We start from the raw sequence: 12,709 nt of genomic DNA, 5'->3' as shown, positions 1-12,709 counted from the left end.
TAGTTATAATAGGCAAGAAACAATAACTTCATAAGTGATCTTTGGTCTTCCTGAACAACACAGTACAGTACATTTATTGACAAAAGTAAAGAGTCTGGCTATGGCAGCATCTATAAGCATTCTCTGGTGAAGGAGGGATATGTGTTACTAGCAAAGAAACTGGCACATTTTGTATATATGTAGGCATTAAAGTTGAAGTAGGACATTTCAATGTAAATATCATATATCTTTCAGCAAATGTGCTGCTGAATGCTTTAACAAAGAAGACTTTAGTTTCAGGGTACTGGGGTAATCTCATTTTTTTCAAGTTAAAAATAACAAGTGCGCAGCAAAGAGTACATAATTTACAGGTATACCTAGCCTAATAACACTGCATCAAAAAAACAGGATAATTTTTTTAGATGACAGGAAAATTCCATTGTTTGGTCAAACATGTAGGATCATTCATGACTAATACTTGCCATTTTATTTTTCAGGTTAGAGAAACATTCCTTAAAAAGATCTTCAATATTGTAAGTAGCTTTTATTGGTTTGTCAAAAAAGACTATTTTAATTATATAGGTAGAGATGTTCCAAACATATAAGATGTAATACATACATTTAATATTTTAATGAAATGTACTTGACTGAGTATATTAGACAGGTTGCTCCATTCATCACTTTAGAACTTCATAATGCAGATCTAAACCTCTAACTTGACTTCACTTTTGACTGTATATCCCTAAATACAGAAATGATTGCTTTGTTGTGAATAAATACTAAAATTATTATTCAATGCTTTCACTCTTGGACTTCTTCAAGAAGGAAAGCAGTGAGATCTCAAAAGCATAACATTTTGCCGAGACACAGAAGTTGTTGCAGTATGAGGCTAAATCATATTTCTTGTAGAGATACTTGGAATGTAAATGTAAACATTTCTACAGACACTATCTGGTATTGTGTGTAGCTGGGTAAGTCAAACAACTGACACAACTGTACAAGATATGGTGAGTCCTGTAGAAAGGTAGTTTGTCCTAGAGTAGTTGGTCCTGTATGAAACAGTTACTCTAAAATCTCTGGCTTCATAAATGATAAGATTATTTTCAGTGGAAATAGCTTCAACAATCAAACAGGCAAACCAAGGAAATAAATAAGTAATAAAAATAAAACTGAATTTGACTGAATTAGAAGATGATAGCCTTGTACTAAAACAAAATTTACTTGTGTGAGTTGATTGAATGGAATTAAGCTCCCTACTTTTTGGTTGTTATAAATGCACTAGACCAACTCATCTCATCCCCTACAAGGGGAGATAAGATTCTGGACTTGGTTCTCACCAACATAGGCGATCACTGCACCACTCCCATAGTATTTTCTTCCCTGGTGAGATCAGATAATTGGACTGTCTCATTCGATGTTTCTATCCCCCCCCCACCCCCAGCTGTAATCAAGCTAAAAAAATTCTCAAAACCTAACAACAATCTCCTAAGGGAGGGAATCTGTAGCTTCACACCACCACCCACCTCAGAGGATGCAGACAACTATGCTGAACAGTATGCCAGTGCAGTATACAAACAGCTGTACAACTGCATGGACTCAGCCATACCCAAAAAAACTAAAACCTGCTCCTCAAGGAAACACAAACCTGTTTGGTGGACATCCTCTGTCAACAGGCTTTACAACAAAAGGAAGAAACTGCTGTCCACGTATAAAAAGGAACAAATTCCAAATTGGAAAAAACTCCTTCCTTAGCCTCAACAAGCAAATTAGATCACTAGTGAAAACCTCCAAGGCCAATTATGAAAAGAAACTAGCCTCCAAAACAAAGGGACATCAGGAACCTCCATGGCAAAGCCCAGGTTTGTTCTGAATTAGTACATAATAGTATCACTTACACTGATCCTGTTGACTTAGCCAACCTGCTAGCAGATAGGTTTAGTGCAAACTTCACATCCTATCCCCCCAAAGGCCCTTTTAACAACCCTGATACTTGTCGTGCACCTCACATTTCCATAGATCAGATGTTACAGGCCCTGTCCTAGGCAGAGAACACAGCTTCCATGGGACCCGATAGAATCCAAGGATGTATTCTGCACCATCTCCAGCAAGAACTGGCTTTGCCATTGAGCACCCTATTCAACCACAGCCAACCTACAGGCTTCATTCCAGCAGAGTGGAGAACTGCCATTGTCATACCCTTGCACAAATGTGGTGCCACTACTAATCCTGGAAACTATTGCCCCATTAGCTTAATAAGTCTGATCTGTAAAGCCATGGACCATATTATATATCTCATAAACAAGGACATAGGCAATCTCCAAGCACTTGACCCCACCCAGTTCGGGTTCATCAAGGGCAGATCTTACCTGATGAACCTGGTTGACTTCTTTGAGACTGTCAACAAGACCCTGGATGAGTGAAAGTCAGTGGGTACAGCTTACCTTGACTTGGCTGAGGCCTTTGACATGGGTTCCTATTACTTGATTGAATGGTTAGGTTAAGAATACCTAAACGTCGATCTGGTAATGGTGAAAGTAAAATCATGCGAACAGCCAATTTAATGCATGGAAAGAATTCCCTTGGTCATTATGTGGATTTTGCCCCTTTCCCCACTGTAGAGCGATCTCAGAGTTGGTATATTTAGTTAGGGGGGTGTGGGGGCACAGGGGGTGTGGGGGGCAAAGACCCCACTTAATTTTGGTTTAAATTTTTTTTTTGGACAAGGGAATTCATTCCCTACATTAAATCAGACATTTGCTGTTTTAATTTTTCGATATTACCAGATTGACATTTAGGTATTCGCTAACCTAAACATTTGATCAGGTAATATTGATGCTTGGACACAATGCCCCACTCAGACATCATCAAATATCTAACACAACTTGGTGTAAATCCCTATCTCATCAGGTGGGTGGCCAACTGGCTCACAGACAGGACCCTCAAAGTCAAAATAGGCACCTCCACCTCTGATAGCAGATCTGTCACTAGTGGGGTTCCCCAGGGATTTGTCCAGGGACCCCTACTGTTTGGCATCTATTTCTCAGAGGTCCAGGTAAAGACAAAATGCCTGTGGCTGACAAAGTTTGCAAATGACTGTAAGTTGGGTGCTGTCATTGACTCCCCAAATGATGTTAACATACTGCAAGAGGGTCTCACAGCAACTAATGACTGGTGTCAAAGTCATGGCCTCAAGCTAAATGCAAAAAAAAATATCATCATATCATTCGGCAAAAACATGACCCCTACTGATTACCACACCAATGGCAACCCCATAAGCACACAACCTGTGTTGAGGTACCCAGGCACTCAGGTTGATAAAAACCTCACATTCGACCATGATGTAGTGGCAGTGGTCAGAAAATCCTTTTACTTGGTTCATCTCATAAGTAACGGGATTGCATCTAGAAAAAATGAGGTTATTACCTTTCTATACTCCTCCCTCATTAGATCAATAATTGAGTGTAACGCCCCGTTTGGGGTGTACCTCTCCAAACATCTGCACCAACTGGAAAGGCCACTGAAAAACCTTACAAAGATGATCCATGATCCAACACCTGTCCTATGCAGAGAGGCTCAAATCATTATCACTGTACTTGGTATTGTACATATTGCTCAGAGGTGATCTGTGTCTCACCTACAAAGCAATATCACACCTTGTCATACTAGAGATGCTCCATATCCGTAAGTCTAACTTCTCATGCACTGCACACTCAAAATGCCTGAATCTAATATGCAACATCTACAAAACCTGCTGGAGAGACAGGTTTGTCTCCCAGAGGCTGCCCCATCTCTGGAATAGACTTCTCATACATGTCAAACAGAGCACCTTGTTGACCCTCTTCAAGCACAAACTTTATGAGTGGATGGGAAACCACAAATTTGTCCCAGAGGATTCCACCTTTGTCCCTCATTGACAGGGGCAACAGGTGCTGACTGAGGTTTCCTTTTAGGGATAAACTCTTGGCTAGGCTTGTAAGGCCCCAGGGCGATTAGCCTAGTAACCTCCAATGGTCCTATGATCCTATGAAAAGAAAAATTCATAGAAAACAGCTTTCTAGAAGAAGACCCTATGCATAGCAATGCAAATAAGGTTGACAGTAATTTTGTTTACTGTAATATAAACAGTGTAAGCAAGCCTGATAAATCATAGAATCATACAAAGTAGAAGGCTGCTGGAAAATACCATTTATAACTTGCCAATATCTACCCTTTGACCTTACCTCCTTTTTTAAGGAGTGACAAGACAGTCATACCAGTGGGTAAATTTATCAATACTCAAGATAGTGCGTCACATTGCTTGGTCCTGAGAGGAAGTTTCTTCCAATGAAGGTGTAGGAACTGTGCCACAAATCTGTCTCTCTTCTGTGATTTATCTACTGAAGCAGATTCATATCTTTGGTTCTAGTGTTCACAGAACTGTTTGATCTGTGGAGAAATAAGAGGTCTTGGACTGCTGGATCCTGTATGGCCTGGAAAAAAAAGCACAAATCACCTGTAAGAAGTTTCTAGGATACTTAATAAAGGGAAAAGGCCTCCAGCCTCCCTTGATAGATCATGTCCTTTAGTCTCATGATTTTTTTTTTGGCATTAACCATTGGGGTATCTCTAATAGCTTGATATGTTTAATAAGATATGTCCTATGGGGGAACATTGTATTCTATGGTGGGCTTGTTCAGTGCAGAATACAGAGGCATCAAGACTTGTTTGGATCTAGAGGAAATGACCTTCATGTTTAGCTGTGTCAGACAGAAAGATTTACTGATCACTGTTGTAGCATGATGGTCAAAGAAAAGGGAGTTACTTGGTAATTGATTGATATGTTCCAAAATTCTCACTGGTTGTAGTAAAGTTTTTATTTAAGAGATTTTAACATTTATATATTCTGCATTTTGTTGTTGGTTGTCTGATGAAGTGATTGTATTCACAAAAGTGCTCACTGTAATAAATATATATGTTGCTCACCTGTGTTCATATTTTTCAGTGTCTCTTTGCCATGTTTCAGTGCTGAATTCTTTTTGTGGACATATTTTTATTATTTTTTACTGGTTTCAACACTGTTCATTGCAAGGGGACATGTTTATTTGGTTTCATTGTTTAGTAGTATATTTATGGCGTCATTGGGGTCAAAGGAGTGGTGATGGTTTGCCAGTTTTAAATACTTTTGAAAGCATTTGGTATGACATCACAATCTATATTAAGAGAGGAAAATAGGTTTGTTGTACTCAGATGCTCCATAATAGAAATTAAAAATATTTCTAAGCAATTTATACATTATAAATTCTATATTTCTTCCTATATGCAGTCATATAAATAAATACATAAATAAGTGTATATAATTTATTTATTTTATTTTTCTTTTGTTGACCAGGTTAGTCCCACTTGGAGAGTGGCCTTTTTTCAAGAGATACACAGGGTGTTATTTCTACTACTAGGGGAAATTTGGCCAGGGTATCAGGAAAGTTCTCCTACTTGTTTACAAGCATGTCTGTCCCACTCCTAGTGCAGTGGTGGCTGGGAGGATGGTGTGTGAGGTGCAGAAGATGATTGAAGGAACAGAGGCAAACACTAGTGCTATTTATGATGTTAGAGAGTTTGTACAAGATTCAGGAGACTATTTCAGCAAAATCTGTTTGCTGAATCTAAGAGAAGATAAGTGATAAATGAAGAATGTATAGTTACAGCCTTCCAGTCGGGAGGGTTGCGGGATAATTTACTAAGTGAAATGATGCTGCAATGTGAGCCTCAAAATGTAAATGAGGTTTCATGGGGCAAAATCATGGCTAGGATACAGAAGGAAGAAGTTATTCTATTGTGAAGGGAGATAGCAAGGGATAGATATTGTATGCGGAAACAGTGAAGGAAGGTCGATGAGGAGAGAGAGAAGAGCAGAAGAAAGTTGAAGTAAACACAAGGCAGAAGTATGTGGTTTGAATTCAAAATAAAGAAGGGAAAGAACTGGACAGGTATGTTGTTTGGGACAACAATAATAATTCCTTTGGGTGTAAAAGCTCAAAATGTAAGAGCTTTTATTCTTATTAATAAAGAGATGTTATGACATTATATTTGAGACTGGGTATGCTATGGAAACTTTTTTGAGAGAATATGAAAAGGAAAGAACTATAATCCTTGAAACTCGTATGTGATTAAGACATTTAGCAGAGAAACGAAAAAGTAAATACATGTGCAACTTCAAACTGAAGTAGAAAAAGAGACTTTGGTAAGACATTTAAGTAAAATATGTAAAGAAGTGGCTAACATTACAAAATTCTATGATAGCAGGTGCTTATGGAGTAGTGGGAGTAGAAGCTGAAGGTAAAAATCAATTAGAAAAAGTAGAAAAAAAAGAAAGAATTGGGCAAAGAATAAAGATTTTGGAATAAGTGATGAGGATGATAGAAATTGGAAAATAGTAAATGGAGAAATATATCGGTAGAAGAGTAAAAGAGAGTAAAAGCAGAGTTGTGGTATATTTAAGGCACAGACGTTCATGAAATGAGTCTTAATGAGCCTTAAAACAAAAAAAAAAAAACTCAAATGTTATATCAGCATAGTCATAGATTCTATTTAGTTCTGGCTATATATTCTCGATGATTGGCAATAAAGCTCAAGTATAGAGCGTGCATATAGCTGTTTGGTTTACCACACCTGATTGCGCTCTAACACATCAAAATGATAGTCAGAACATGCCTTTGAGTTACTGACTTACTGTAAAACTGCAATGAGTGATTCAGGGAGGAATACAGAATAGAGCATTTCAAGGACATTTTGACAGTCCTTGTAAAATGCCCTAACAGAGGTCCGATTATTAAATACTGGCTAGGTAAAAATATCTGAATGAGATATTACAATCTATAATGTACTTTACTATGTACTAGGTCAACATTAACTTTTATTTTTACATTTTACAGGAGCCTAAATCTTCTTCTACGTCTACCAAGTCTGAGTTTACTTCAAAGGCAGCACCTTCATAGATGGAGAAGTTGGATACATTTTTCTCTGGTAAGTATAACAGTGTATATTTTTATGGTACCTTTTTCATCTGTATCACTGTAATTGCATTCATAATCATATCACATCAATATACAGGCTTAGTTTCAGAAAGGCTTACTGTGACTGGAAATCCTTAACATGAGTGTTTTTTCCCCTTGGAATAACTCTTTCTGATACACAGAATGCCCTGCAGATAAGGTTTCCTAATGGGAGACTCAGCACAGAGGGCAAGCCTACTGGCCAAGCCAGGCCAAGCCACACAATAATAAAGCAACCCAACAGAGCATATTATGCTAATTAGCCATGTGCCCTCCCTCAAAAATGGCAGCAGTTCCAAGAATCACTCGGCTGCATAAATTTGCTCTATTGGAAGAAAAAGGTAACACTCTGGTCAAACCTCCACTCCTGTGGCAATACTTGTGCAGGTAAGTTCAGCAAAGATATTGAGGTGGGAGGTGGGTTACTGTGTGCATGTGTGTGGAATTATGTGTTCATGCCTGTAGAGGCATGAAAGATGAAAGAAATGAATGAAGCAAAATGAATATGTGAATGTGTGTGTGTGTGTGTGTGTGTGTGTGTGTGTGTGTGTGTGTGTGTGTGTGTGTGTGTGTGTGTGTGTGTGTGCATGTGTGTGTGTGTGTGTGTGTGTGTGTGTGTGTGTGTGCGCACGCGCACGTGTGTGCCTGCATGTGCATGTGTGCACATGTGCACGTTTGTGCATATGTGCATGTGTGTGTGCTTGCAGTCACATATTCATGTGTGTGTCTGCGTGGGTGGTCACACTAGGGGAATTAATTCAGTGTACCTGTATTTGTATATCTGGTCATGTTGTTACACTAAGAGTGTAAGGTCAAGAATCAATGGTCTGGATGAGTTTGTGTGTGTGTGTGTTTGTGTGTGTGTGTGTGTGTGTGTGTGTGTGTGTGTGTGTGTGTGTGTGTGTATGTGTGTGTGTGTGTGTGTGTGTGTGTGTGTGTGTGTGTGTGTGTGTGTGTGTGTGTGTGTGTGTGTGTGTATTTGCATTGTACAGTATGTGTGGTTGAATGGGTGAGTATTTTCATGAGTGTTATCAATGGTGGGTATAGGCTTTCTTATTGTTGAATGTATGAGTGGGTATGAGAAATCCTGGGTGTCTGAATGTTTGTGTGTGTATGTGTGCATATATGGGTATCATGGCCAGCAGAATGCAGGGACAACCAGTGTAAACACAAGTGTTGTCACAGTTCTGACAACAGTAGTGTTAAACAAAGGCATTTTAGATACATGCCAGCACGCTGATAATGATGTCTTTCTCATTGTGGCCATAGCTGTTGTTAAATTGCATTGTTTCACTGTCAAGTAAGTTGACCTACCTGTGGTAGGCAATTTATGAGAGTGATGAGAATCTTTCTAAATCCTAGGGATGGTGTCATAATATCATAATGGAAAAAATAAATAACAGGCAATAAGTGTTTCATTAAACTTGATTGTCAAGGACATGTTGTTTAATAGTGTACTGTTGGCACATACAACATTGGTAATGAAGCCTAGTATCAAAACTACAACAGGAAATTATATTAAACATTAATAAAGATTTGTCTGTCATTTATATGGCTACAATATCTAAGCACTGCTATTTCTAAATGCGCTTAGAACTGTCCCATATTACAAAGAGGGTTATTACATGGATACTGATCAGAACTAGTTTATGTGTTTAAGAAACTGATTCCTGTAGGTTCTCCTTATAAGCAAAGCTTTTAAAGTGAATTTCCTTGAATTCGTTTTGAGAACAAATAACAATACATAGGACATTTTAGCTTACCCCATTGTATTACCATTTTAAAAATAAATTAAAGGATCACAGTGTGTAACAGATTTAAAAGCTGTGACACACTTTATGCTGCCACACAAAAGGCTGTTAGAAGGTAAATACATCTCTAATCAACCATCAGTTTTTTAAGGTGTTAGACACGTTGCTCTAAAACACTTTTTCCCCTTTTTGTAGTTGTTTGGCAGTGTGAAGTGTGTTAACATGTTTCAAAACCTTCATATTTCCGATTCACTTCTATGGTAGCTGTAGTCAATATGGAGCACAAAGATTTTGAATAAAAAGATGTGTATATAGTCACAATAGTATGATAACATTATTGTGACAAGGTGCTTCTGTGTGAACTTCACTGTAACTGGAAGAGTTTGTCTTCATTTTGGAATAATCAGCATGCTCCTTGTTCATAGGTTCATAGGTTGGTACTAGGCTATCGGCCCTAGGGCCTGTACATGCCTAGCTTGTTCTGTATTCATGTTAATATTTTTTGTTATATTTCTGCAGCATACATAGTTGACATCTTACAACTATAGACTATAACTATTTAATATGTTTCAATGCATTTGGCACATGTATAACAATTCTGAATTGCTACTGGGTGCAACAGTGATTGCATCCAGAATAACAGGATAATGTGCCTTGACCAGTTACCTTGATATAGATGATGCTTAGCTGTATTACTATGAGGATACATCTGGGATAATTCACCATCATTGTCAGCAGCCACATAAATGTTTTTTGTACACAGTGCTTTGCATGTGTTATGGATATCATGCTTGAAAACATGAATCAAACTAACTATATGCCATCTACAGACAGACCTCCTAAAAAGTTTCAACCCCCTGCTAACACACCCAGCAATGACTCCTATGCAGAGGAGTATACAAATGCCCTGCATAACCACCTAAGCAACTGTATAGACTCAGCTGGTCTTGACTGGATCAAAACCAGGTCCTCCTGAAAAAACAGGTCACCCTGGTAGACTTCAAGTATAAATAGGTTATATAACAAAAGGAAGAAACTGATGTCTAAGAACAAGAAGGAACTGACTCAGCAAAAAAATACCTTCCACAATTTGAGCAAACAAATCTGATATCTTGTAAAGCCCTCTAAAGCTAGTTACAAAGCTAAACTAATATATCCAGCCAAGGCTAATCTTTAGCTACATCCAAAATTTTAAAGGGAATGCCCAGCTATGTGCTGAACTTATGGTGGACAGTACCTCTCATACTGAACCTGAGGAAATTACCAACCTGCTAGCTGACAGAGTTGGTACAAGCTTCACCTCCATGTCTACAGCATCCATACCCCAAAGCATACGAGACACAGTCCTCTACCTAGTATCTTCAAACAGTCGTTCATATCTGCACTCTCCAAGGCCAAAAACTTGGACTCTAGGGGACCAGATAATATCCCAGGTTTGCTTACTAAACAATCTAAAACAAAACATAGACTACTTGACGCTCTCTTTAACCTCAGCCTGTGCATTGGTTTTGTTCCAACAGAGTGGACAACAGTAACAGTAATTCCTTTCCAGAAAGGGGGTCCATTAACTAACCCTGGGAACTGGAACTATAGTCCCATAAGCCTAACTGGCCTTATCTGTAAGGCCATGAAAAGAATCATCATGGACCTTATCAATAAGGACATAGGCAACCTTGAAACTTTTGATCCGACCCAGTTTGGCTTCATTAACGGTAGATCATGCTTATTGAACCTGGTGAACTTCTTCAAGAATATTAGCAAAGCCCTGGATGAAGGCCAAACACTATATACTGCCTATCTTGACTTAGCCAAGGCTTTTAAAACAATCCCCTGCTCAGGTATCATTCAAAAACTCTCTCAGCTGGAATTAACCCTTACATCACTACAAGGGTAGCCAATTGGCTCATGGACTGAATGCATACGTCAAAGCTGAGGATTCCACCTCTACCAGTAGACCAGTTAACAGTGGCATACCATAAGGATCTGTGCTGGCATTCTACTCTTTGGAATGTTTTTCTCAGAAGTCTAGGTGAAAGTAGATGGCCTGTGGCTTATCAGTTTTGCTGATGATTCTAAACTATGTGCAATCATTGAGTCTCCAAATGATGTTAACGTATTACAAATGGGTATAACACATACAAATGATTGGCGCCAAAGCCAAGAACTAAAACTAAATGCAAAAATAGTGCATTATTATCTCCTTTGCAAAGAGGAATTCCCTGCAAATTACAATACTGACAGCACCCCTCTAAGCTCAAACCCAGTTGTGCAAGATTTGGGAACACAGGTTGATAGCAATCTTAACTTCGATTATCATGTATCTACAGTGGTAAGAAAAACCTTCTACATTGTGCATCTCATAGGCAAGGGCATCACATCCAAGGGTAAGGATGTTATAACTTCTCTGTATTCGACCCTCATCAGAACAGTAAAAGTACAATGCTCCCTTTTGCATTTACTTCACCAGATACCTGCTGCAGCTGGAAGGACCACAGAGGTTTCTCACCAAGAAAATTCAGGGCCTCCAACACATGACCTACATGGAGAGACTGAAAGCTCTGTCTACAGGCTGCTGAGAAGTAACTTGTGCCTGGCCTACAGATTAGTCTCTGACCCTGCCCTAATGAACATGTTGCATCTCCACAAATCAAGTAGAATAAGAGTCAATCACTCCATGGATCTCATCCTAGACTGTGACATTAAGAGAACATGCTGGAAAGACAGATATATCTCCTAGAGATCAACACTCTTCTGGAATAAACTCCCAATTCACATGAAGCAGAGCTCCTCAATGACCCTATTCAAGTCCAACATAGACAATTGGATTAGAGACCATAAATTCACCCAGGGGTTGGCACCTATGTCAGGGGCAGTTGGTGCTGATCATAGACTTGTTCGGCAAATAATGACCATCTAAACAAAATCAATTAGGGAACATAGGTATAACATGGCTAGGTTTGTAAAGGCCCTAGGGCCATTAGCCTAGTAACTTCCTATGAATGTATGAACCTATCATGGCAAGAGGGGCTGAGTGCAGTCATGCTCAACGTATTCTAGAAAAGCTGTGGATGGAGCAGCAGCTAAGAAGGTTTTCTTTTGAAAAAAAGGAAAGGGATTATAACTTTTTCATATGGGGTATCATTTTATGAATACCCTGATGTTTTCATTAAAGAATATAAAGGGGTTGATATGACAGATTGAAATAAGGGGGAGACAAAACAAAGAGATGAACACATAAAGTAAACATCAAGAGGGTTTGAGATGGCGGAGGTGGGAGAGGATGGGCAGCATGTTTTTGTTGGGTTATAGACCCCCTATTTTTTATGAGATGGTAGTATGGGTGGGAAATAGGGAAGAGAGTAAAGGACCAACTGGATGAGCATGTCTTTCAAACACTGAAGAGAGCCTTTGACTGGCAGAATTTTCTTGCCCACCACCTCTACCAATACGTCCTCAACCAAACTCCAAAAGTGTCCTTTTTCTGAGGCTTGCCAGGCTGCCACTTGCCGGAGTGCCTGCAGCACTGCTGCCTTCACTCTGACCACGCAAAGACCATCCCCAGATGAGCAGAGAGTGATCTGTCCCTAGCGTGGGGGGGGGGGTTACGTACCTGCTCTAGTCCTGAGGGATTTGAACCTGGATAAAAGAAAAAAAATGGGAGAGAAGCAAAACAGCAAAGGAGAAACAAACATAAGCAAAATTAGAAAAAAAGGTAGGGAGAGACAAAAGATAAAAAGTACAATAAATCCACACAGTACTGTTTTAATGCAAGGTATCAACACATAAAACATTGGAGAAAAATATCTTTATTGAAGTATACTTGTGTATGGAAAGTGTGTATGCTTACAATTGGGAGTAGTGATTGAGGACGTGCTTATGTACTTGGGGAAAAATGTATGAGGAGTGCTTATGCATGCTTTTGATGAATTGAAATGGCATGGACATTTGTCT

At 39.0% G+C, this 12,709-nt stretch overlaps 1 protein-coding gene across 1 annotated transcript in view; it reads left to right on the top strand.

The window, feature by feature from the left end:
• LOC122794327 (adhesion G-protein coupled receptor F3-like) overlaps positions 1 to 6,970 on the top strand; it is a 112,051-nt gene extending 105,081 nt beyond the window's left edge. Inside the window, exons 4-5 of the mRNA XM_044062630.1 lie at positions 477 to 512; positions 6,888 to 6,970. Of these exons, the coding sequence (XP_043918565.1) occupies positions 477 to 512; positions 6,888 to 6,950 (99 nt within the window). The 3' untranslated portion in view covers positions 6,951 to 6,970. The remainder of the gene's footprint in view (positions 1 to 476; positions 513 to 6,887) is intronic.
• Positions 6,971 to 12,709: the final 5,739 nt, after the last annotated feature.

This window comes from Protopterus annectens, chromosome 2.part1, assembly GCF_019279795.1.
Source record: "Protopterus annectens isolate FY-2018-M chromosome 2.part1, PAN1.0, whole genome shotgun sequence".
Classification (NCBI taxonomy): Eukaryota; Metazoa; Chordata; order Ceratodontiformes; family Protopteridae; genus Protopterus; species Protopterus annectens.
This window is presented reverse-complemented; position numbering and strand designations above follow the sequence as displayed.